Source organism: Tauraco erythrolophus, chromosome 9 (genome assembly GCF_009769465.1).
Source record: "Tauraco erythrolophus isolate bTauEry1 chromosome 9, bTauEry1.pri, whole genome shotgun sequence".
In the NCBI taxonomy this organism is placed as follows: domain Eukaryota; kingdom Metazoa; phylum Chordata; class Aves; order Musophagiformes; family Musophagidae; genus Tauraco; species Tauraco erythrolophus.
Window position 1 is genome coordinate 37,019,469 of NC_141473.1, and position 27,428 is coordinate 37,046,896.

The 27,428-nt window shown below is 40.9% G+C and overlaps 1 protein-coding gene across 2 annotated transcripts in view; it reads left to right on the top strand.

The window, feature by feature from the left end:
* The window catches only part of TET1 (tet methylcytosine dioxygenase 1), a 59,553-nt gene that overhangs the window by 18,008 nt on the left and 14,117 nt on the right, over positions 1-27,428 (top strand). For both annotated transcript variants that reach the window (XM_086616213.1, XM_086616212.1), the window contains exons 3-9: positions 3,821-6,356; positions 7,600-7,690; positions 8,319-8,412; positions 21,705-21,913; positions 22,776-22,926; positions 26,206-26,295; positions 26,766-26,903. In XM_086616213.1, the coding sequence (XP_086472339.1) occupies positions 3,821-6,356; positions 7,600-7,690; positions 8,319-8,412; positions 21,705-21,913; positions 22,776-22,926; positions 26,206-26,295; positions 26,766-26,903 (3,309 nt within the window). The remainder of the gene's footprint in view (positions 1-3,820; positions 6,357-7,599; positions 7,691-8,318; positions 8,413-21,704; positions 21,914-22,775; positions 22,927-26,205; positions 26,296-26,765; positions 26,904-27,428) is intronic.

The following is a 27,428-nucleotide window of genomic DNA, read 5'->3' on the forward strand; positions in this document are numbered from 1 at the left end:
TCTGACAGTTGGACCATGACTAAAACACCCTGTTCAAATGTTAGATGAAGTATGTTTGGGTTTTTTTCAAACAATTTTTCTGAAAGAAAGCTTCTGTTGTGGTGTTTGAGCTCTGAGGAGCTGCCAGCTGTGTGCCAACGTGGAAGGGCATGTGGGGCTGGCTACCTGGCTGCAGACACTGCAGCAGGATCCGAACTTACCCATTGCACTGCAGTGGAAAAGAGATGCAAAGTGCAAGTGCTTCTCACCAGCTCATCCTTTTATGTTGAGGAATGTAGCGACCTTGGAAGAACTGCCTTTCAGGCTGTCCCGGTTAATGGCACAAGCTAGGAGGTGCAAGTATTTTTTGATCTGCTGAGTACTGTATTCTCATGGGGACCTGGGCAGAATCCTGTACGGAGGGCTAATGAGGGGACCTGGCACTGGTTATTGTGTAACTTGTCACGACTTGCCCAAAAGAGCCATTTTGTCAGCAGCTGACTGGGACATCATCTGTTATTTCTGGTTTATGGGAGTAATCATTCCTAGTTGTGTCCTTGAGTACAATATGTGTTCTTACCACCCTTAGACGTTTGAAACAAGAGATGTAAACCTATGGCCTGCTCTCTCTTGTACAGAAGATGTGGAAATGTCTTCAGGGTAGCTTTAATTTAAGCACTGTATTTTGATTGTGAATAGGTGAAATCTTTGCGTTACCTCAAAAGCATCTTGTGTTAAAAGAAGTTTAGTGTTAAAGTTGGACCCTTTTCAGAATGGTGAAATGATTTGCTATAACTGGCTTTTCATGTGTGCTAGAAATCAGCTCATGGAGTGAATGTTTTGTGTGTAAGAGATAATGTCTGCTTGAAGTTTAAGTAATACGGCAGTGGCTACAGCAGACTGTACTCTGATTCCTGTCCTAATAGCACTAACTATTGCAGAGTGTAAACTCAAGCATGATTTATTAGTGGTTTATGTCTCCAGATAGAGTAGTGCTCTCCTTAATGAGGAAGGGAGGAAATCGCTTTTATTGATCTGGTTTATTCTTCAGCTTTGCATTACACTTGTGTAAAAGCTTTAGAAATCGATCAGATCAGACTTACGTGCTCAAATTCCTTGAATTTTAAGACAGTTGCTTGGAATTGTGGTATCCTTGTCTGTAGTTTTCATTACATTTTTTTTTGAGTCCTCATTCAGGACTTGAAGATAGATTGCTCTCAGGTCGTTCAGCTGCAAAAGGTTTTTTTTCTGCACTGTTACTTTAGGTCTGCCAGACTTACACTGAGGAGAAGAACCAAATAAGCTCTGCCCCTGCTAGTATGTCTGTGTTTCTTTTTATGTTGGGAAACAATAGCTTCACGTACTAAACAGAAATGGCCACTGAAAAGTCTGGTAAGAGAGGAAAGAAAAAGGTATTTTTTAGGATTCATTACAGTTCAGTAACAGAAGAGAAAAAGCAACAGTGCTCAAAAGGAAGAGAGTGATTTTTAAAAAAAAAATACATCCGATTTTATGATAATATTTATTCTTGGTGTGGAAAAATAAAATATGATGCCAATGATATGATTCATCTGGTTCTTTTTTCTTCCTCATTGCATGTGGGCAGCTTCCAGTAATGTTAGTGGAAGTTATGATGTATGAGGAATAGTTTTGTCTTAAAAGTAATCTCACTTTACTGCTGGGATCACTGGGGTCTTATGGGGATGCAGCACTGCACCTGCGCACTACTAGCAGATTAGGGAACATCCCCAGTATTTTTGAGCATAGCAGTGCTTTTTGGGCAGATGAATGTGTTTTATTGAGTAACAACATAGTTGAGAGAATTGTGATACCTCTCATTGCTCTCAATTTCACAGACTTAGTTAATTTTTTTTTTACAGTGTAGTGAGTGACATTCTCTAAAAATGAAGGGAATACAAAAATGTGTTGAAAATGTACAAATGCTGGGGAATTATTTTAAGCTATTTGCTTCTATCTCCTCAGCCTCCTAATTGTCTAGTTAAATAATTTTAAGTTAAATTAAGGTAATTGGAATTCAGCTTTTGCACAGATATAGAAGCGTGGGTTCTTACTTTTCCGTGGTGGAATCTTGAAATATTTTCTGGTATAGTTGAAGAGGTCTGTGTAATGCATTTACTCGTACTAATAGACCTGCTTAACCACTTTTGTGAGATCCCTTAGAAATGACTCGGTGATCTCCTGCGTCTGTGGATCATTGATTGAAAATCACCAGGATCCAGAGGAGTTGAGGCTCACAGACTGCTAGTGAGCATCTGTGTGTAATGAAAAAGCATTAAATAAGGTTATCTTTCTTTTTAATGTGATTTCCATGGGTTCAACTTAGCTGCATAGGTGCTCGACGTGTTTTCACATAGCATTTCAATGAGAATTTAACATGCCTCTGTAATATCTAGGGCGTGCTATAGATTCTCTGTTTTGTTTTTTGTCGATCAGGAATCAGTTGAGGTGAACACTGGGCTCCAGATGGAGTTGGGTCCTTATGCCTTGTTTTGCTTGTGGGTTTCTGGCAGTTCCATCTTGATGGTTATGATTAATCATAAATCTATTTTGCGTTTGTTCTTCCTAGTTGTTTTCTCAGAGAGGTCCATGCATTTCGGTTGGTATGACCACAGAAGTGTGTCTGATATAACGGAATCTTTTATATTAAACTGGGTGTTACTTTCTGGAAACTGCTAAGATGTACTGTGCCAACATATGGTTAATTAACCAGTTACATTGCTTATATCTGATTTGAAAAGCAATACTGGTTTTCTTGTTAAGTAGGGCTTAAGGCTACAGAATATTTAAATAATTCTTAGATGTTACAATAAGACTAAGTACTAGCACTGTCTATTGTGACTTAAAAATCAAATTTGAAAGAAAACTTACTATAAATAGAAATAAAATTTAATTAATGTAATAAAAATTTGATTCCTGCCTTTATTGCTGTTTCTGCCTGAGTTCTTGCCTTAATTATCTTTTTTTTAAAAACTTAAATTGCATAACTCCTTACTTCATAGTCATAATACCAGCTTAAGTGAGGGCCCATGTATGTGCTCTTTCCAGCACACAGTATTCTGACTCTGTCTAGATTTTGATGCTGCTTCAAGCACATGAATTGTATAACAACAGTGAAGATGAAGAATATGTTTAACTATATTAGAATTTAGAGTTTACTAAAATACTGATAATGGTAGCTTGTTTGAGAGACTGTTGAGAAACTTGGAAGTTACCATCAAAACACAGACGCTAAACACAGTGTTTAGAGGATAACTTTCAGGGGAGCCAATGTTAATTGGCTTACCATCTGTTTCAGCTTAGGTTTTGTCATTTTTTCAGGACTTGAAACTGGGCCTGAAACTAACCATTCTTGCTGGTGTCCAACCAAGTGTCATATGAGTTTATTGGTCTAGCAGAATAGGTGTGATTGTACCAAATTACACCTAAACTTTCTGTGGTACAAGCCTTTAGATTTCCATCCTGCTTTGAACTCAAGGGAGACTTTCATCTACTTCTGCAAATTTATTAGAAATTGAATCCTTAGATCTGATTCTAAATACTAAGTCCTTTATCTGTGCATTCATTTCTTCAGTCTACCACCACTGCCACTTGCACGCACTTTCTTCCTCTGCCCCCCAACAGTGGAAAAAATAGCTATAGATATGGGTAGGGTCTTTAGGCTTCAGGGTTTTTTCTGACCTCCTGTTTGTTTTGCCTGTGCTTAATTAGGATATTCCTCATATCTGTCAAAGTAGGGTTTAATTGCTGTAAATCTTATACTACTTTTTTTTAATGTTTTTGAACCACTGTTACAACAATTTTTTTTATTATTATTTTATAGGCAAATTTAGAAAACAAACCAGTAAATGGCCGCAGACCAGAACTCATGGAATGCAGTATATGTGGTCATGGTGAAAAATACAGGGTGAAAACAAACCAAACAGTCCCCATTGAAAATGTGCATTCTAAGGAGAAAGAAAGAATGACGGGCTTAGAAGCAGAGAAGTGGGCACATAACGAGAAGCCATCTTTTAGTGTCCATGTCAACGGAGATATCCATGGAACTGTGACAGGCAATGAACACTTGAAAAATGCTGTAGACAGTGAAAGAGCAGTCTCTCCCAGTCAGTTAGCTGAGCCAAAAAAATCATTTGCACAGACCATCAAAAATGGCATAAAACCCCTACATTATTCACCACCAGAAGCAGTTGCTTCGCTGAAAAATGTGTCAGTAGAGGAAAGGACAGATTTGACAAGCAATTCCCATATGCAATGGGCGAAGGCTCCCAATCTGAATAACATAGTAAACACTCTTACGACTGGTATTGGCTGCGTTCACCCAGAAAAGCACGGAAATGTTTTAATGAAAGAAGAAAACTGCACTTGCAGCATCTTTCAGGATTCTGATAAGTCAGTTTTGCAGACGGGTTCCATTTCGGATCTGCAGGAAAGCTTGTGTTGCCCTCCACTGCCTGAAGAGAAAGTGCATGTAGGGAAGGATGGCTTTAAAGTACCTAACACAGAGACACAGCATGAGGATTCTTCGCTCCAGCCGACTTTTTTGTCCCTGATCAAAACCAGAAATTTGACTGTAGAGCAGGTCGTAGCTATTGAAGCTTTAACACAGTTATCTGAAGCCCCTTTAGAAACAACTTCACCAGCTAAAACTGAAAGAACTGAATGTACAGAAGAAACAACTTCCAGCTTGCTCCATAGTTATAAAAGGGATATTTCATCCTCCTTCACATCTTCTGCATTAAAAGAAATCAAAGACACTTACTTACAGAACGAACAGCAGCTCTTGGCGCACTGCGCTCACTCGCAGAAGCAGCTCCCTAATAAGGCAGTGTTATACAATGGCCAAAGTTCAATTTCTGAGTTGCATGATAAACCTGCCAGTCTTGCTGGTGAGAGGTATAAATTACAGTTATCCTCAAGAGATACCAAAACTTTATCCGACTTAACATCTAACACAAAGTCATTTTCAGGATATACTACCAAGAAAAATTACGCTCATGATCCAGTCACCCTTGCACGGTATTGCAATGCTTCGCATAATATCCAGCAAACAAGTAACAGCTTGGAAACTCTTGGCCAGTTAGAGCAAAAGCCGACCTGTAATGATTTGAGCTTGGAAGCTAGTTCTTCGATTAAAGAGGGAGGAATTCACAGCCAGGATGAAGAGGATGTAGCTACACAACTAACCCAACTTGCAGCGCTAATTGAATCAAACCAGACAAATCCAGAGCAGAAGAATGACATAAAGGCATCACTGCTTAATCTGATATCACACGAGAGGCAGCCAAAATATAACCAAGATCTGTTGCAGAAAAAAGAATCTGTATTTTTTAAGCATAATTATAGTTCCTTACTGTTAAAGCAAAAACAACCAACAAATAAAAAAGGAAATGCTGTACCATGGAAACCAAGACACAAAAAGAAGCCTCAAGAAGCACGCTATCAACAAAATAATCAAAACCAGCTAGAGCTGTTGTCATGCCAGCATAGCGAGTTACAGGACATTTGGATATCATCAAAGCTGCATAAGCTTGGTCAAACCGTGCCACAGGACTCCAGAATAGCCCCATCTGAAAAGAAATCTCCAAGAACCAAAGTACAGAGAGCACTGAATCAAAGTACGTTAGCATCACAAGAAAAAACGAGGTTATTTCTCCCACAAACGCAGATAAAATTCCATAGGTGTTTACCTGAGGTACCACAAGAGAAAAAAAAAGACAGGTTGTTTGGCTGTGAAGTGCTGAATGAGCAAATCAAAACCCCAGGCTCCGGCGACCCACTAGGCATTGATCCACTGAAAAATGAAGTTGTTGCACGGAACCAACATAGCGACCTGTCCTCCCGTAATCCTCTGGCTGTTTCACAGCTGAAAACAGCACCCTTATTGAACAGACCAAGTGAAAATCTACCGATGTTTACAGAAAAATGCAATTCTCAGGTACAGCAAACAGCGAATGTCAGTCAGATGCATCCTTTGCCTCAAACTTTTCATCAGTCTAACCTGAGAGCTAACGAAATGCACAGTGAAGACAAAGCCTATATTCAGCAGGGTGCTGTCGAACAACAAACAGATCCAAAGTCGCAGGTGCTGCCCGTTGCCTGTGGTGGGGCCCAGGCACCAGGTGCTGTTGAAGCTCTCAGGAACATGGAGTGTGCGGGCGAAGTGACCGTTCTGACGTCGACCAGTTTGGGTACTGACCACCCACAGAGCACAGGCAACTCAGGTTGTTCTCCAGCAAAAAACACGCTCAGCAGTTTCCTCGAATCACCTATGAAGTTTCTTGATACTCCTACAAAAAATTTAATAGATACACCTACAAAAAAAGGACAATCTGAATTGCCAACTTGTGACTGCGTTGGTAAGTCTTTTTGCTAACTTTTACCCGTACTTTTCAGATGGAGATGTGTTCATGTTGCTTCCTTTCATGTGAGGAAGTTGTACTTGACACTTAGTTGTTGCAAAAGGATCAGTGTTTTGCCATCAGGAAATGGGAGGAAATTTTTTTTTCCTCCTTTCTGTAACTTTTGCCTGGTGTTCTTTGGGCCTGCAAAGCATAGCAGAATTGAGTGGTTTTGGTATTGCAGCTGGCAGGCTTAAATTCTCTACTTAAATTTAAACCCAGGAGGAAAAGTTGTTTTTCTGATTTTTGTTTTGTCGTTGCTGACTTGTGCTCTATGTGGATTTATCTGCAGTATATAGGATTCTGATTTTTATGGTCTAGAACTAGTTTTTGCCCCAGATGGATTTGGGCAAAAATTTCCCGGTTTATTGTCATTGTTGCCTAAATGCTGTTGGATAAGCAGCAGGGCACAGTTGTGGGCAGTCTTGTTACTGTCGCTCTTAGTCCTGATGGCCGATGTCAGCTTTCCTTGAAGAGTCCATGTCAAAGACTACCAAGATGCCTCCTCTTGTCGCAGAGAGGAGAGGTGAGGTGGAGTTCAGGTGAGGCCACGTACGCCATCTTTTGTGTTGCAGAGTGAGACGTCAGACCGAGCTCAGAATTGAGGATTTTGCAAATACAGCTTGATCCATGCTGTTAGACATGATGTGTTTCAGGCTCTCAAAGCACGCAGATGGAAAAACAAGTCAGAGCATTAACAACAAATCGTATTCAGACAGATTGTTCCATCTTTGCCTTAATGTTCTGAATCAACAGAGTGCTGCTTCGGAGGCCTGGATTATGTTTTCACTTCTGTAGTATATGGCTGTCAGTTAATGTTTTTTTCCTCAATTCTCCTTTGTCTAAAATGAATTAATAATCTTTTCCTACCAACAAGGATATCAGGAAGCTTACTTAGTCAACACATGCCAGCTCCTGTAATGAAAATTTGTAAAGAATGCAAAATATTACTGTAATTAGGATTACTTTATAACATACAGAAAAAATACTAGCAGATTAATAGGAGGGAACAAGTATAAAATAGGTTTTGATGCTTCTGAGGAGAAAAATCTGTCATTCTTTATTCATTACATTTCAGGGACAAACTTTATGTATTGTAATTTAATTTGGAAGATGTTTCTGTAAACCATGTCTAAGCTTACTTGTAATGGTGTAAATAAATTTTGTACGTGCCAACTTAGTTTTCTCAACCTGTTTACAGAGCAAATCATAGAGAAAGATGAAGGCCCGTATTACACACACCTTGGGACAGGACCAAGTGTTGCTGCTGTGAGAGAAATAATGGAGAACAGGTGAGGAAAATTCAGCGTTTGATGCTTACAATATTTTGGGCTGTCTAAACAGGAAAGAAGAGCTATGAGAAATCAGGTGCTATGTTTAGCTTTGTTTTTGTAAACTTTTTGCAGCACTCATCTGTAGAGGGTTTTCCTGTTCAGATGTGCGTGAGGTGAGCACTAGCATTCCAGTTCCAAACTCGTGTGTCTTTTCTGAGCTCTTGCAACTTTAAGGTTGAATTTCAAGTGCAGTGTGCTCTTAGGTGCCACTGAAGTTGACAGGAGTGACAGAGATAAGCAGGTGGCAGGATTAGGTTTTCTAACGTCCTACAAGTGAAGCAGCAAACTGGGCAAAAGGGTCACATCAGTGATGAATTGCACTGTGATCTACATGCAGATAATGTTTTCTTCCCCAGATAATGTTTCCTTAGTGACAGAAGATTGTGACAGAAGAGAGATGTCAAAAATCACTCTTGCAAATAACATTTTAAATTTAAAAGTATTTTTTGACGTTGTAAATATTTTGGTTTTCTTTTGTTCTCAGTAAAGTGAAAATAAATTAGTTATCCTTGTTTTACTGAAAATGTTCCCTGCTTTAAAGTGGTCTACAGCAGTTTGTTTTACTCATGAACTTTTTTTAATGCAGGTATGGAGCAAAAGGAAGTGCTGTAAGAATAGAGGTAGTGGTTTATACAGGAAAGGAAGGAAAAAGCTCTCAGGGGTGTCCAATTGCCAAGTGGGTAAGTTTTTACGTTACAACAGTAAAATTGGTGTGGCTTTAAAATATTGAATTATGTGTAGTCCTTGAGCATAAACATAACCTGATCTTTAACAAAGATCCGGTCCTTCGTTTAATTGATCTACAAGTCTGCCTGAATGATGAAACTAAGGAAAACAATCTTCATTTAGGATGTGATGCTGTGTGTTAGGCTGTGGTTTGAATGAGTGTGAGAGAGATGCTTAACAGAGCTAGCAGAAATGGCCAAATCAAGGGTAAGAAGGCCCTGACAGTGTCTGAAAGTTGGGAGTGTCTAGTGCAATATGTTATTAGGAAGTGTGAAAGAAAGAAAAGAAGGTGTGGTTGCATGGGAGAGTTGGAAAACTATCCAGTAATGTTTTTTAAAACCCTTCTCAGTTGTATGAACACTTGAAGAAAAGAGAGTGTGATGGATGAGGAGGTTCAATCTCGTATGCTGTGGAGTTCATTACTATTTTTGAGGAACTGAACTCAGTATTTGGAAATGTCAATGTTATGGTGATAGTTTTCACCAAAGTCTTGTCTCGCATTGCTTCATAGGAGCCAGGAAATGAGGTAACAGACACAAGCTCCAGGAGAGAGCTTGGAAAGAATTGATTGTCCTTAATCTTTGCTGAAACCACCGAGGGAGGTAAAAAGTAGACTGGAAATTTTGTAAACTGAGTTTTGGAAAATAATAAAGAACTTGATTGTTAAAAGAAAAATATTTTATTGCTGTATTTAGGAATTTCAGCATTGATTGAAAAAATGAAGGTAACTGTACGCTTGGTAGACTAGTGTTTGTAACTACATGACAAAAATAAGGTTATTACATATCGTATGTGAATGGTATTGCATGCTCAGCACTTACTGCTTATGTTTGGAACAGTCAAAATGTGTTTTTCATACTCAATACATAAACTACTTTTCAGAAAGGAATCCCATATGTGCATGTTGCTTCAGATAATATTTAACAACAAATCAGCATCCAAGAAAAAAAAGGTTGTAAAACTAATTTCATAAACAACTGACCCCAAAAGAATGGAATTATTTTTCTCGGTGTTTCAACTAAATAAAACATGCAGTTTTAACAGAGCACAAGAGTTAAAAATCTTACCTTAGAAATAGTTGTGAACAGTTGAAAGGAAGAACGCATTTAAAACTAACTCTTAACCTTGATTTTTTTTGTTGCCAGTATCAACATGCTGTCTTTTACGCAAACCAGAAATGATAGATTTTATCGTGTATCTGCATGGCTCTAGGTGTCCAACATGTGTGTACAATATGACAGGCAGGAAGCGTTTGGATGCATACAGAAAAGGCTGTTTCCAGGTATGGAGACATGCTCTCCAGTTAGATTTTCACATTTCTGGCTGCAAAGTGTTGGCGAGAGTAAGCTTTAATGTTCATTTAACTGAAGTTCTGGTCTTGTTTTACGCAGCAGTGACTTTTTTCGTGTGCGGGTTCAGAGCTAAGAGGATGAACGCTTTTCCAAGTCTGCTGTTACTGTGTTGACTGTTCAATACAAGAGAGGGAAGGAAATCCCCAAAATCTCATCTGTAGAACTGCTCTGTCCTGTATAAAATCCACATTTTTGGGTTGGTATTCTTAATGTGCTGCATTAGTTTTTCATTGGCAGTGCTGATTTTAATCCTTATAACGGAGCGTGTTTGGGTTTTGGCTATGACCAAAGAAACATAATTGTGAAATTCGTTTGAAAGCGTATGGAAAAAGTTTGCTGTGCTCTCTGATAATTGCAGTCATAAGGTTCTGTTAGCAGCACAGAGACTTTCACTTACTCATTTACAGTGTACTTTGGGACAGACTCATTTCTGCTTTGCAGATGGACAAGCTGTTGCCCTTAGGGCTCCCGAGAGACTTGCTGATGGAGCTCTGCTGAAGCAAATATGATAAGAAAAAAATCAAATGTATGCGTTAATCATATTGAACTATTTTGCCGATTCGTTTTCCCTATTGCCACTAGATAATTTTGTCTTACTGGTTCATTAGAAACATTTTAAGATTAAAAGGAGGCTTTCTAAAATACCTGTGTCCGTACATTCTTCTGTTAGTGACTGCATTTCATAATACTGATTCCCCGCTAAATTGTTTTCACTTAAGTGGCTCTAAACAGTGCCTGGTGTGTTAAACATTTACTGAGACAGACTCCTTTCCCCAGTAGGAGCTCGTGTTTTCCTTCCTTAGATTTCAAGTTACCATAAACTTACACAATCCTTTGTTTTTCTGTCTTCTTTTGAGGAGAAATCAACATCTGTCTCTTCTGTAATTTTTTTATGTATTATATTTAGGGTGATACTTTGTCTCTCTGGATGCGGACAAGAATGCTCCTATTAGTTGAGCCTAATACCTAATATCAGTAAATACTAAGTAGGGTTTGAAAACTTGGGATGGTTGTATGTGTAAGCATTAGACTGGCACTCACACGAGCTAAACTATATGTGAAGAAGCTCAGTGAAGATGAGCTTGCTATTGTTTTCACTGTGTGGCAGCAAGGAGCCTGCTTGACCTCTGATTTTTTAAAGTTTTTTTTAAATCACAAGTTGTATTGTGTCGTTTTTATGTCAAACTAGAATTAATAGAGTTTTGCCAGAGATTTCAAATGTGTGGATATCTGTGTAGGTGATAATGGTGTGATTAGAAAATAACTTGCTGTTCTGTGACATATGCTGGGGTAAATGTGCTCTTCCTTCTTTTCTGTTTGGATTTATTTTGATTTTTGGCTTTGTCCAAGTTCATCATGTATCTTCATAATAAGTTAAAGAAAAAAACTTTTGAAGTAGTGAAATGACTGGCCTGTGATTCTTAGTAGCCCATTCATAGAATAAAACGTTTCATGTTACTGTGCATCCCCTCTAAGCAGCCAGCAATAAGTGACTTGATATCGGTCCCATTGTTTTATCAGTGCTTTAGCTGATAACGGATGTGTTGTGGGTTTTCTTTTTCTGATTTCAGTATGTCTGATGGTAAGTTACAGCTGCCTCAGTTTATGTGAAACCGTTTATCAATTCGCTAGTCATTTGTGGGTAGCTCACTGTAGGCATCATCCTGCTGTGCTGAAGTCAAAGATATATGTGGCTGACATCAGAGGTCAGCTTCGGGTCTTGATGTTTTTGGGATGAAACCCATCTCCTATGGGTTCCTTCTCCTGGTTTTGGTGGATGTTGGCTTAGATCAGCTAAGCTGTCATTGCTACCTGTTGTCATTATTCAGAGTTGCAGTGTAATTTTTAAGACTCCAGCTCTGAATAAAGGCAAGAGATAAGAAGCGATAAAACCGTTCAGGTGAGGGCGGAGGTCCTTCTTGCCCATGTCCCGTCTCCAGCGCTGACCGATAGCAGACGGGTTGGAAGAGCAGGGCAGTTGGCTCCCAGAAGACTCACTTAGTTTCCCGTAATTCATAGCTCTGTGGTTCCCTGAGCTGGAGGCAGTTTCTTTGTGTTCAGTTGCCTTTCATAAATGTTGTCATCTTTATTTCTACTTTTCCTTCCTGCTCTCCTATGCTAGGAGTTAAAATGTTGGCATGGTGTTTTCAGCCCTGCGCTCTGTTCCCAGTAATTCCTAGCAGTTGTTTTTACTTTTCCTCTGTTGCAGAGCAGTGATTTGGCATTTTCATAGCACTTTCTATCATTATGCCAGATTCTCATTCCTGCATGGTAATGGCCAACTTAGAGTCCATCTCTATCTAAAAATAGAATTGTTTTCACCATGTGCATTAAATATGCACATCTACAGTGAATTTTGTCTGCCATTTTACTGCCTGCTCAGCAGTATGAACTCCTCCTTCGTTTGTTTGCAGATTGTGCTTGTCTTCACTACTCTGAATTGCTTAGTGTCATCAACAAATGTTGTCATCCTTTTATTTACCCTCAGCAAACATGCTGAAGAGCACAAGCTTGAACGCAGTTGTGCAGAGATCCCATCGGAGACATACCAGCCTTTGTTTCTCATCTTTTCACCAGTTATTCATGTGTGGTCTTTTGATTTGTCCCAAGACACATTAGAGTTTTTTTAAGAGCCTTTACTAAGGGACCTTACTGAATGGCTTTTGAAAATCTAGAAAGCCCTGCAGTATGCCTGAGCTGTGACTTCACTTCAGAAAAGTTTATTTAGAATCATAGAATGGTTAGGGTTGGAAGGGACCTCAAAGATCATCCAGTTCCAACCCCCCTGCCATGGGCAGGGAAATCCTCCATTACACCAGGTTGCCCAAAGCCTCATCCAACCTGGCCTTGAACACTTCCAGGGATGGGGCAGCCACAACTTCTCTGGGCAACCTCTTCCAGTGCCTCACCGCCCTCAATGTAAACAATTTCTTTCTTATATCTAACCTAAATCTCCCCTCTTTCAGTTTAAAGCCATTGCCCCTTGTCCTATCACTACACGCCCTTGTAAAAAGTCCCTCTCCAGCTTTCCTGTAGGCCCTCTTTAGGTACTGGAAAGCTGCTATAAGATCACCCCGGAGCCTTCTCTTCTCAAGGCTGAACAGCCCCAACTCTCTCAGCCTGTCTTCATAGCAGAGGTGCTCCAGCCCTCTAATCATCTTCGTGGCCCTCCTCTGGACTCGTTCCAGTAGCTCCATGTCCTTCTTGTGTTGGGGACTCCAGAGCTGAACACAGTATTCCAGGTGGGGTCTCAAGAGACCTCAGTAGAGGGGCAGAATCACTTCTCTCGACCTGCTGGCCACGCTCCTTTTGATACAGCCCAGGATACGGTTGGCTTTCTGGGCTGCCAGCACACATTGCCAGCTCATCTTGAGCTTCTCATCCACCAGCACTCCCAAGTCCTTTTCCTCAGGGCTGCCCCCTGTGCATCACACTTCTCCCTGTGCATCACACTTTTCTGTGATCCCTTCTTTGCCCCACACAGATACCAAGCCAATGTGGTCACTCAATCAATATATTTCTTGTAGGGTCTTCTTACAAAGCGGTATTCTCTTGGTAATCTTCAGGCCTGCTGGTACTAGTGTATTATAAATCAAGACAATGCACATCATATTTAATACTTCAGTTCTTTCATCCTTGAGTTTCTTTGGTGGATATCATCTGAACTTGGCAAGTTGCTACTGTTTGGTGAGGGGGATGGTTGTTTGGTTTTGGTCTTTTTTTGTCAGTGTTGTCTTATAACCACTTTTGTCAGGGCTTTAACTTCAGAAAAAAATCCTTGGCTGTCCCCTGTGGAGAAGGCTTCTGACATAGGAATCTTCCCAAAATTCTTGTTTGTGAACACAGCAGAAGTGAGTTTTGCATCTTGAGCCTTCTCTCTCTGAGCACCTTTTTTTAACACTTGAATGATCTGTTGATCCTTCGAATTCTGTTAGCAGACCTAATTTGTTTGAAAATACAGTATTATGAGGCTTTTATGCCTTTTGCAAGTAGTTTCTCAAACTCTTTTACTTCTGTACTGTCTGCCTTTTTTGGGTTTTATATTTATAACTTGACAGATCTTTATCTTTTCTGTAGTGTTGGTCGTATATTAGTAAGATATCTAAATAATAAAAAAATAGGGGTCAATTAAAAATGGATAAAAACCCCAATTACAAATACTTTTAAAATATAGTTAAATTTGAAATTGCAGTTGTGAACCTAATATTAGACACTGAAATTAATAATTTTTTTAAAAGTAATGCTTAGATAACCCACTGTTGTAACTAAGATTTTATAGATGGTTGAACTGATAGGAGTTTGTAGCTAAATGCCAGAAACTACGATTTGTTGAGTGCTGAATGAGTCAGGAGGGCCGGTGTGGCACTGCTAGCTAGCAGACAGTGAAGCTGCTTTGCTGTTTGGAACACGGTAGTGTGGAGAATTTTTGGTACATATTTGAAAAGGGCTTTCAAGTAAAATGCCCTGGACTGGCTGTCTCCTGGCTGCAGGTTGAAGTAGAATCTCTGTTCTGCTTTGTGACTGAATGATGTTCTCCATAGGAGAATTCTGGAAGGACGTTTATTTTGGCACATGTGAGGGTGCTTGGTGCGGGTTTTGTTCATCTTTTTGGACAACGTTTTATTAGAGCATCACTTTCTTGCCATAATGTTGCAATACGTGAAGTTAGCATGTGTAGCAGGTAGTATAGCTGTGCAGGTACTATTTCCACTGTTTACTAGGAGGTGTACCTGCTAAATACAGAATTAGTGGAGTTTATTTTGGACGAAAACATTTGTAACGTTATCCAAAGTAAAACCATTCTTTTAAGTTCCGCAGTGCTTGGAGAGTAAAAATTATTAGAAACTTTCACATGGTTTCTTCAAGTAAATAAAAGTGGTTTAATTTTGCTTAATATGAAGAACTACTCAAATATTTTAATAAATGTGAAACAAAAAAGCTATGTTAAGGTAAACAAAGTTAAGTATTATAAAAGAGCAAGCATTTAAGTTGCTATTGTCACTACTTTAATTAAAACAAATGGGATACCTGAACAAACTGAGAGAGCAGATCCTTATTGTCATCCGTATCATACAAAGTGCAGCTTACCATTGCCTGAAATGTAGCAGAAGGGAAAGTCAGAGGGAGTAAGGAGGGTCAGAGGGCAGTGGGAGTTGAGACTTGAGTTTTGTCCTCATTTCTGCAGTATTGGTTGCGTGATTATGGAAGAATCATTTAACCTATATGTACTGTAGTCTGCTCATTTGTAAACAGTACAATACTGCTTCCAGTGGCAACTTGGAAAAAAGGTATTTGCAGATATCGCACTTCAGTGATATTCCTGTAAAAACAGCTAAGTAACTGCATAGTATTGTGGGTGATGGTAACTGTTCTGTGCTGACTCTTTTGATGTAGTCTGGTAGTGTTTGAGAAGGGAAAATTTAAGGAAGCGGAACTTATTTCCATTATGATATCTCCCAGACATGCTGAGAATGAAAGGATATGACATTTCCGATGAGAAAAGTGTTTGATGTGGTTTAATGTGTGCGAAGGGGTGAACTAGAACAGAGGAGGGCAGACTCACTTCTGTGGCAGACCAGGACATTTCCCCTGCTGTCTGTTACACAGCATCACCTGCGAGAACAGCAGCAGGTTGTAACAGCGCCGCGCTCTCGCTTCGCGCTGGTCTGGATCATTACGGAACCGTAGCTTAGCAGGGGATCTCGTCCTGTGTGGAGCAGACTCTGCACACGGACTTTGTGCAGAGGCAGAATCTGCAGGTTAGAAAACTTGGAGCCAGACTGTCCTAAGTGAGCCGCCTATTTCAGGAAATTACAGTGAACAGTTAAGCTGAGTTCTCACTTCTAAATCAACCGCTGATGGATATCCTGCCAAGGAGACCTCGCTGTTGTACTGAGGAGTTCAGAATGGGCTGGAGGGAGGATTGCAGTGGAACCACATGGAGATGAAATAAACCTAAAAAGGACCTTTTTGTTGGTTCCGTTATTTTCTTTCATCCAGTAATTTACAGCAGTGTATTTAATTCACAATTAAAATTTTGTACTATTTGCTAATGGTGTCTGGTTTATATCATGTTAAAGTTAACACAGCTATTCTGGTGATCCTAAATTGGAAAGTAATGTCTTGTCCATGTGGTAATTCAGCATCTGCTGTGCTAAGCTTCTGCAGTCTGACTTTTAGCTACTTAGATAAGTCATGTACGTGCTAATTTAGATAGACTGGCTTATGTTTAAAGACATCAAGTAATTTTTATTCACAGTGTACTTATTCCTTGTTCTAGAGCTCCTGCCAAGGGTTGAGACAGTTGCTTCAACAATCTAAAAGAAGTAACTCAAGTAAGTAGAATTTAAGCATATGGACAGCTGAAGCAGGTTTTATTGGTAGCACAACTTTACTGATGCTGTTCAGTACATTCAGAAATTATTTGAACAAGGTGGGAGACACTGAGGTGACAAACCGCTGATGATACAAAGTTGTTCAGGATAATGAAGAGGATGGTCAGATACAATGAAGAGCAGGAAGGACTTGTGGTCCAGAACGAATGGCCACTAATAAAATTCACTTGGTAAATAGGGAGTTACACAAAAAGCAGTGTTGTAGTTTCATACACACAGTGATGGACACTGGGTTGTGTGTTACTGCTTGGGATTATAGCTCATGAGACATCAGCTTCAGTGTTCAGTAGTGATGAAAACAGAAAAAAAAAAAAAGGATACTGGGGAGGAATAAAGAAAACATGAAATATGATTATGCTTCTGTGAGAAAGCATGCTGCACCCCAGTCTTGAATACTGTCCAGTTCTGGTCCCCCAAATCAAGAAAGCACAGCAGAACTGGGAAGGACAGGTAGAGGCATGGACTCAGCCTGGCAGAGAGGGAAGGGGAGAAGGCAGCATGGTCTGGTCTCTTTAGTGACAAGGAGAGCTGAATAGCAATCTGTTATTCACAGTCAAAACTAGAGGGCACTAGCAGGGGGTGAGCTCAGCATGAAGAAAAGGTAATGATTTTTCTTTCACGTAGTCTGGAATTAAGCTTTGCCCAGGAGTGTAGTGGATGGTAAAATGCTGCATAGGTTTAGAAGCGAGTGGACAAACGCACAGGAGGCAAATCGTTCAAAAGCTGGGAGAGAGCACGTCCCAGAGCTGCCGGCAGGTGGCTGGAAGGTGCCTGGCAGTTGTTGAGAAGCATCTTTGCATCCGAGTGCCTTTCTTACTGGTCATCCCGAGGCAACTGCTGTTAGTCGCTCTCAGGATCAGGATAAGGCTGGACAGTCCACTCTGACCTCGTCCTGTTCTTGTATTTTAATTCTTAGCATCCCTTTCTGTCGCTTTGCTATCCTGTATGTGAGAGAGTGAAAAACTAACTTTTCCTCTTGCTTATCCCACAACTTGTTGCTACATTGCTGGAGCAAATTATGCTGCATATGGCATCTCTTCAGTAAATATACTCTAGCTTTTGGCTCATGCTCTCTGTTAAGAAAACTGAGTAAACTTCTACCTTTGTGGCTTATAGAATCAGAGGTTTAGCTGTGGGATGCTGCCATAATAGCTGTTGATTGTATTTCTGTCCTGGCTGGTGGGCTGTGGCTCCCCTTGAAGGTTTGCTCGTAGTCTCAGATTCTGTTGTTTGAGAATATCTGGGTTAGCTAATAAAATAGATTACCTAAATTGCTGCCTTCCTTTAGATGTACGCATAAACAAGGACACATGGTGAGCCATAATAACGTAGAACAGGCATGGTACAGAAAGTGGTAGTGGTGGGTGCCCAACTACAGCACAGGAGGGATGTACAAAACTTGGTTTTGAAAATGATCAAAATAAATCAGTATCCTGCCCAAATCAGCAACCTACAAGGATGACACTTGTGGTATTGTGTGTCCAAATATGTACATGCATAAGAAAGCTGTTTGGAAGAAGGTGTGTCCTTTTTCAGTGTTGCTTTGGCCGGGACACAGTTCTGTTAGCAAACAGGTGAGGGAGTAGCGTGTAACTCCATGCCTGGTTACTGTGAGTGCAACTCGGGGCTGATCAGTATCAGCCAAATGTTTTGGGGAGTTTGTTAGGTCTGTTACTTTCCAGAACTGCTGTGTTGCAGCTGAAACAGATCATTCCTTGTTAATATGGGAATCTTTTCATGGATGCTTGGCACTGATGACAGGTAGGGCTTGCTAAAATGAGTTCAAGGATAATCTGAATACCTGTAAAAAGATGACCATGTGACATTTAAGTGTTACATAATACTTTAAAAACTTACTATGAGTCTGGTTTGTTGATTATATTATTTTTCTGTATGAGTCACTAAGAAGTCGTGGTTATTTTGTGTGGGAAAGTAATTGCAAGGGAACAGTTTTTATTTTCCTATTTTAAAAACCTAGCTTTAAAGTTCTGCCACTTAACCACTGTTTATTTTCTCATTCCTTTCAAATAGATTAGGGACCAAAATGAAACAAAACAGAAGTATTAAATTTATTTTATCGCTGCTGTTAACTACATCACAGAAATCATTAGTACCAACGACTTTTGGACACAAGATTTGCCAGCTGATTTGTGCATTGCTCATACATAGTCTGAGGAGACATTCAGAGACTTGCTCTATTTGCATATTTAACTTAATGTTTGGTGTCTCAGTGTTTCACAGGTAAATGATAAGTACACTGGGAATTACGTTTGCAAACTTTCAGTAGCAAATAAATAGGCATTTTAAGTTATTGCATGAACAAGTGTGATGCTTCCATAAAGTAAGCGAGGGAGCAGTTGGTTAAAACACTATGGTTTGGGGATGTTTAAAGACAAAAAGATTTTGGAAACATCCCCAGTAATTTCAAGCTGCAGAAACAGGAACAGAAATAAAAAAATAAACTGGAGACAACTCAAGAGTAATTCAAGAAACAATCGATCAGCTAAAGCCTTACTTGGTCCATTACTTAGAAGAACAGTAAGAAATCTGATCTGTGGAGACATCAGGCAAACGCTTGATAAGCGATACACAGCTTGTAGTCATGGAATCATAGAATGGCATAGGCTGGAAAGGACCTTAGAGATCATCTAATCCAACCTCCCTGTCATGGGCAGGGACGCCTCTCAACTAGATCAGGCTACTCAAGACTCCGTCCAACCTGGACGTTTTGGATTGTACTAGTCACATAACCACAAGTTTAGTAGTAAAAGCAAATGCCATCAGTTTTACTCTTGCTTTATATATATGCATACTTACAATACAGTTTTTCTGATAATTTATTGTAAAGTTCAAAGATTTATTTGATGTGGTCAGGCACTGGAAAACAAGTGACAAGTTGGAAATCGATGGAGTTACATCACTGTTAATGTAACTAAGAAGTCACCCGAGTCCAAGTGCCACGACTGCAGTGGCAGTTTCCCCCACTAGAAGAGTTGTTAAATCCTCAAGAATGACATGGTGTTTCTGTTGGCTGGATTTATTCCATAGTTTTCACTTGTCCTGCTCAAAGGTACTTCTCTGTGTATTGAGTATGGTATTGCTGCGGATTTATTATTATTACAAAAGAGCAGCTCTGTTTATTACTGCTGTGAGGATGTCAGCCATGGCGTGTGAAGCAGCAGCATCAGTTTATATGGGAAACGCAGCACGGCTCCAGCTCGGTGTGTGCCGTCGCTGCCTGTGGGCCCGGAGGAGCTGTAGTTGCCTCAGTGCAAATTGTGCTCTTCTGAGACCGAAACAGGTGGAAAAGTGCCTTATGTCCGGTAACAAAAGCTGTACTAGTCGGGTGAGCATATGGTGTTACCTCTTAAGAGCCACAGAAATTAAATTCAGGCAACTAATAAATCCATTAGCTGCCTTTGTGGCCTGAAAGATGATGGATTGTAAAATGTGTTTGGGTCCAATAAGAGTATTGTATTCCCTACTGCTTGCATAGTGAAGCAAATTCCAGCTATGTTTAACTCCAGGGAAGTGTGGTGTTAGTTTAAAGGAAACGATGAATTTCCTTCCTGTCCATTTGCCATTTTTCCTGGACTCTGTATTTCTAGTTCAGAACTATATGAGAACTCCAAAAGAAACTAAGAGGTACCAGATTTCTTTATTGAAGTTACCAAGTCTAGAAACAAAAAAAAATTAAAAATACTAAAAGCATCACCCTTCACACTGAGTAACAGAATTAAATTCCTCTGACTTGAAGGAACTGTTCTTCCTCAGGAGTGTAAAACTCATGCTGACATGAGTAACCTGTATTGTATATCAGCCATAACAGATTTTTCTGTAAACCTCACTCAAATGTAAGTGAGTTGCATTATTTTTCTTTCTTTTTTATAAAAAGTACTGAACTGGTTGGTCAGTCACAACCAGGACTCCTTTCGAGGAATGGTCTCGGATGCATTTGCTTGTTTTCTCCTTAGGTTTAAGGCTGATTGTAAGACTGTATGATTAACTTCAGAAGGCAAATACTTTCTCTCTTGACACAAATCGAATTTAAGCTTGCTTCTTCCTGCTAAGCCTGCACAGATTCCCTCTGAAACTGTTCATCTGTTGAAAACCTTTTCATTTGTAGATTAACCGCAAGCGTACTTTGTTCCCCACTTTTAATGAGTTCAAATAATTGAGACGTTCACAGCTGATCAGGCTAGGGGTCACATATGAATGACAGCTGCACGTCTGGCAACAGAGAAGCTTTGACATCAGTCTAGTAGGGACTCTGCATGAAAACTGAGATCTCTTTGGAGGGATTGAAAGAGTAAGTGAAACTCCATTGCCTTCCTGCTTTTATAGTCCGTGACTCGTAAGATGTCTGTGGGAGTTCTGCTGGTGGAGAGGGGGTGTTGGGTGGGAAGCCCAGGGTGACCGACTGCCCACCCTGAGCAAGCGTATTGCTGCGGAGCTGGCGGGGAGTATCGGCAGTGTAAGGGCTCGCTGTCTGCTCGCAGTAAGGAGAGACTCGCTGGTCCCCATCTCATGTACGATAGAGCCCAGGGGGAGGATTTAGCCTCTGCTGCCTGAGAGGGGTCCAGGCCTAAAGTGTTTGAAGCTTAACCCTGGGGTGCTGACACCTTTGCCGGGGGCCTCGTACAGGCTATGCTGGCTGAAGCACGTTGGAAGAATCTATAAACGTGTCTTCAAAGATTATGTTCTAGTATTACCTATATTGAATGCATTTTTTGGTGGTCTTACAATGCAACTGTTTCAGATTGTGATAAAAAACTAAATATGTGGGAGTAGGACTGCCTAGTTCTTTGATTTTTATTTTTTATTCAGTGGTATATTGTACTGTTCCATATTGTGTTAGTCCTCACGTTTTATGGGTAAGGTTGACAAACATTGCTTTGTATATCACACAGTTTGGTAAAAACCGGCACTCTACTAAGAACTTTAATGTAGGTCATCTAGGGATATGTTCTGAAAAATCTCATTGCTTCCTTCACTAAAACTCAGCTTATTTTCATCACTTCCTTCTCATTCTACCTTGCAAGATGGGAACCGTTTTATGTACTGGTACGTCACTGTGGAAGCCCTCCTAACACATGCATACGTGTGCTTTTACCTGCATTCTGGGTTTTGGCAGTGTGTTTTCTGTATTATTTCCAAGATAACTGTCAGGTTCTCAGTGGATCTATTGTCTCAAGGTTATTATTTCCTTCTAGTGGTTGTTTTCCTCTTAATGCATCATCTTTATTGTCTCTGTAGAACACCTAAAATGTTCCTGCTCCTGTAAAACATACTGCTATTTCTTCTACAGGTAGAAAGGCAATGCAGAATCATGTTCTACAGCAGAGATCAGTGTGTGATGCTGTCCCAGTCCTGCTTGCTGATGGGCACTCTTTGGGCAGTGGTATTTCTCACTCTTCCAGGCCTTATGTGTCCCAGGAAAGAGCAGCGTGTTACATGTTTCCTATGCTTCTCAAAGAATAAACAAAATGATTCTTCCAGGTGATACGAAGAAGTAGCGATGAGGAAAAGTTGCTGTGCTTGGTACGTCAACGTGCAGGACACCACTGCCAAACTGCTGTCATCGTGATTCTCATACTGGCCTGGGAGGGGATCCCTCATCTCCTGGCTGACACGCTGTACAAGGAACTGACGCAGAGTCTCAGAAAATACGGCTGTCCCACCAGCCGTAGGTGTGCGTTAAACGAAGAGTAAGTTACTTACGTAGCAAACGGTTGTTGCCTTGTCTGTCTAATGGTCTGCAATAAATAGCTTAGGAACTCAACAGTTCAACTAGTAAAACAAATATATGAAAGCTCATTTAAAATTGCAAGCCACTAGGTGTCATTTCAGCATAAAACTTAGTTCCCGGCTTTTCCTAGAGACCAGGCTCTAAGTGGCCATTGTACAGCTACACCCAGGAGGAGGAGTGGCAATTAACTTCTCCTCGCCTTTGTGCGCGCTGCCTGAAGGTGCATCAGTGTGGCCTTTGCACGCATGACCGTGCTAAAGAGCTGCTAAGAAGGTGTATGTGACTTTTTAAAATAAAGAAGAGATGGAACACTCAAAATTGGGATCTTCCTGTCTGTGCCTCCGAGAGGAATTTAGTTGAATTGACTAAATGCTGTAGTGCCACTGAGGCTCTGTAGCAGCGCTGCCTTTGTGCTGGCTGCTTGTGTTCTTTAAGGGTCGGGCTGAGTAGAGCTGTTGCTCTTTGAAAGTTGGATCAGTTTGGAGCTAATAGTGTTGCTGCACATAACAAAATAATTATTGGATTTAGGGGTAACCTTTAGTAGCAGTGGTATTTTCTCGGATAAAAATTTTATCCGACTGGAGGAGTCAAAATCAAAGTAGCGTGGGTATATTTCTGTAGCTATAACTGAGTGTTATGTGTTTATTTCCCAGAAATGGAATATGAGTATTTCCTTTACAGAAATCACATAATTTATAACTCCCTGTGTTGTTATGCTATGTATTATAAGAGATAGCAAACAGCATTGACACTCCCCCTCAAAAAAAAAAGCAAGCACTGCGTTGTCAGCTGACTTGACGTGTCTGTATTTCCTTTCATAGTCGTACTTGTGCATGTCAAGGACTTGATCCAGAAACTTGCGGAGCATCATTCTCGTTTGGCTGTTCATGGAGTATGTATTTCAATGGCTGTAAGTTTGCCAGAAGCAAAAACCCCAGGAAATTCAGGCTTCTCACTGATGACCCTAAACAAGTAAGATTTTATTTTATTGTATTTTTCCTTCCAAATGCTTATTCTGATGATTTTCAGAACTAGAAATGGAATCTACAGATATCCACCCCTTTCTCACATATGTGTGCATAGCTTATCAGACAGACACCCAACTAAATGTTTTGTTAACAGTAATATTTATAATTTTTCTACTGTATGAAAACTGTGTTGTTTACTACATATTTAAATACCCTAAAACTATCCTTAAATGCTTTTCTGTATGCACAGTCAGCTCCACTGTGTAACTGTATGAAATTTTAGTTCTTTGCAAGTATAAAATACAGCAATAGGGTTTTTCTGAGGACCAAGCCTGCACCTCAGAGATTCAGTCCTTTTGCCTGTCATGGAAAATTTTGTGCCTTGGGCTGCACTGCTTTCACACTGGTGTCTGGCCAGCTGACAACCTGGTCATCTGTCGGCCACCTAGAATAAACTGGTTTTTCTGTAGACAGTGTGGTGTTTAAACACCCTTGAAGGAATGAATACGCTAAAATATGATGCAGTGAAATGAATGTAATTGCTGCTTATGGGTCTTAGTGAGGACATAAAGCTGAGATAGCACGGAAATTACGGTGAGGGATTATGTGGAGTCATGAACCTCTAAAAAAACCCAACCAGATTGGTTTTTTACATTGGAAATATTTTCATGAAGAAGGAATGAAGGTGTCGTAAACTGATAACAGGGAAGCAGCGCTAAAGACAGCTACGGTCAGAACAGTAGCTGAGGGACCTACATTCCTCAGGGTAACTCAGAATGCCTTTTGTTCCGACCGTAGCTGTCTCTAACACTGCTTCCCTGTGGAACTCCTGGACAGAAGTATCATGTCTTTACTAGCACATCTGGCATGCTGTAAGAGATACATGCTGGAGTAGTCAGTTACTCGGTTCTCTGTTTGGGTTCCCTGGCTGATAACCAGCATGAATGCAAAACCCTCAGTCTCCTCCGAGTTGTGCTGTCCACTCGCATCGTGAGTATTCATAGACTTCATCAGTGCTTAAAGCGGGGAACTTCTTCCTCAGCAGGACAGAGCACATGCGGCCCTTCTGCCCTGCTTCCCCCTGAATGTCTGACTAAGGCGGCGCAAGCCAAAAGAAGCTCTGCTTGATTCGAGGGAATTTGTTTTATAAATTTTCAATTTATAGAAAAACTTATTTATTGGGCGTTCTTTCCTTCTGGGAAATCCTGTTCCTTCTCCTTTTTGTCCTGTTCTGTTCTCTGGTTCGGTGGGTTTAGGTTTTTCCCCTGTGTAATGCTGTGCATGGAGCATTCTGGGCATGTGTTTTCCCTGTAGGTTTCTGTTGTTTTTAACAACGTTATCTGGGGAATCAACAAAGGCAGCAACCTTCATATGTCGAGTCTACTGAGATATTAGGCTATGCCAGATCTCTTAGGAGACAGCTTGGATGGCTCTGTCTTTGGTCAGAATGCACTCTGTGAGACTGCAAGCTCTGTTGGTGGCACCACTCCCGCTGAGTCTGTGAAATAGCCACCCCGAGCTCCGTGCGGACACTTTGCTGAGCACAACGGCTTTCATGGCAGCATCTAGAAATGATACCCCACCCACAAGAGGTGTCTGGCATGGCCTGTTCACTTGGCAGGCAACCTGCGCGTTTTTGGAGGAAAATGCCTTCTACCATAGTGCAAAAGCAGTTGCCTGAAAGAGATTACTTAACCAGGATGTTTACTGGATGTGTGATCTAAAAGTGCATTCCCTTATTTCTCCTTTTCCATGGAAGTTGTTTGGATTCTGCAGCTGGGGGGGGGCGAGGGTTGCACAGCACAGAGGTGCTCAGTCTATAACTGTGTGTGCCTGCGAGGGAAGCATGTGTGCCCTGAGCCTACCGCTGTGCAGAACGCCTCCAGCCACAGGCAGCTGTGGTGCTGGGGCACGGGCAGCGTGTGTGCGGGTTGTCAGTGCGTCTCAGAGAAGTGAAATTACTGGTAAATGATTTTTCTCTGCTTTTGGTTTCGTCACTGATTTTTCCAGCAGCTACTTCTTTTAGCTAAATATTGGATATTGATGATTTTGCAGATGACATAAAACTAGGAGGTAGAACAAATTAAGAAGATGATAGTTGGAAGTCCAGAAAGATTTGGATCATTTGAGGCACTGGATGGAGTGAGATGAGGTTAAGGGTGTAATATGCCCTAGGTAAGAACAGCACATAGGACAGATAATTAAGGATGTGTTACCTTCAGTGCAGTTCAGAAAAACTTGTGGCAGCAATCAACAGTTGATAGTCAGTTAAAAACACAGTATCGTTTTGTAGTGTAACATCACATGGAAAAATGGGGAATATCCTTATATGTTTATTTATATGCGTTGTACAATATATGGCGATAAGTGGTTTGTGGGGTTTTTTTAAACAAAATAAAAAAAGCTGTTATTTTTTGCTGCTCTACAGTATGCAAAACTGTGGCTGTTTCTCAAAGCCCGGCCCGTGGAGGAAAACAAAGTGGGGAGTGTGTCACCACCCTTTTCTTCCCCAGTTGGTTTGTGATTTTCCTGGAAAAGCAAAAATTTAGGAAAAAAATTTAGGGACTGTTTCCATAAGTAAGAGCTTAAATGTTACGCTGCCGTAGAAGCCCACCTAGCTAGTTCCATGTTTATATGGCTTTCCCCAAGGAAAAGAATATTACTTGCTAATCTAGTAGGTATTTCCATAAAGTCCTGAGTTCTGCACCTCCAAAGAACAAAATCCGTATCGAACGTCCGAGGGTTCTGTTGCGATGATAGAAGCATACCTCTTCCCCTGAGAGCCAAAGTTAGTGTTAAATGCTGCTGGGAGTTACTCATGTGATTAAAAGAAAAAGGCGGTGGAAACGCAGGAGTCTTTTAGCGGGGCTGCATCGACATAAATTAAGGCCCCATAAGCAAAACATGGAAAGATGGCCTGGGATTCCATCTCCACTCAGCGTGTGGCATAATTTCTCTCCTACATGTTACTTCTCTATTTCGTGTGGAACATACCTCATTCCTTGACTTGTCTATGCATTGGAACGGGGAGATGATGCAGAAATTAGTTCCTTGTGTGTTGGGCTGCTTGGCCCAAGCAGATATCCTCCAGTGTTGTAATTTAACGATTTTGTTATTTTAGTCATACAAAAGTAGACTTGTTTATGGTTGGTGAAAAAGCGCAGCAGAATGGAAGTCCGATTAATAAAAGATAAGATGGACACTGACTTGTCAGGCATCTCCACACTGGATTAGATTCTTTTAAAGCAAATTACAGCACTCTGAATGTTGCCTTTCTCTGCAGGAGGAACTTCTGGAAAATAATTTGCAAACTTTGGCTACCGATGTGGCTCCGGTTTATAAAAAGCTTGCTCCTGAGGCCTTCCAGAACCAGGTAGGTCGGTGACATTCCACTGGTGTAGCTGTAGCTCCGAACAGGCAGCGTAGTTTGAGAGCAGGATGAAACCCCAGAGCGTGCTCACGGGTGGAAGCCGCAGAGCTCGCAGATGTGGTGAATCCCCCTGCTTGCTTACAGTGGTTGCTTTCTTTGGTCAGTTTTAAAATAACTGCGCCTTTCTTACTTCAGCTGGTGCTTGGGTTGTGCTCTGAACTGTGCGTGTGTAAAAGGCTTACAGATAATACTGTAAATAAAATATTGTTACTATTTAAAGGCATTTTGACTGTGACCAAGCGGATCATCTCGTTGACATCCAGTCCCAAGCGTTGCATGTTTCATAGGAAAATACGTGCCTTCCCATCGTTATGACTGGCTCCTCTTACTCCATCCCAAGTGCAGTTGTGGCTCATGGGGTTCCAAGTCGCTCACTTGCAGTCCCAAGTACCTGTAGTTTGTTCTACTTCTAGGTGGAAAACGAACACATGGGCCCAGACTGTCGGCTGGGATCCAAGGACGGTCGGCCTTTCTCCGGGGTCACGGCGTGCATAGATTTCTGTGCCCACGCCCACAAGGACACACATAACATGCACAATGGAAGCACTGTGGTACGTACGTAGGGTTTTCTCATTTGTGCCGTTTGCGGTTGTGATGACTGCGTGGTGTAAAATGCCGCCTAATTTAGTGGGTGCGCTTGCAGGAAGTCGTTTCAGGTATTATGACATGAACTGCATGTTGCCATTTGTAAATTCCCATGTTTTGTGCATGTATTTATTACTGGTCTACAGAGGCCGTAAGTTCATCTTATTACAGAAGAGATCAAGAAAGGTCTAGGAGAGATCCTTCCTACAAAATACCTTAATGCTTTTAAGACACCCAGGCCCTTTGGAGAGGACTGGCCATAGGACAGATAAGCTCTTCACAGTGGAGGTTTGATGTTCCAAGGCAAGTAATTATCTAACTGAGGATTTGTACAGGCTTCTGTAGAGGAAGAGCTAAACCAAACTGATTCATCATTAATTCACCTCCCCCAGGCTCAGTTCTCACCAAATTCACTTTTTCTTGCACTGTGCCCTTACCAGGCTCAATGTTAGTGTGGTCACTAGTCAGAAAGTAGCGTGTGATACCATCCT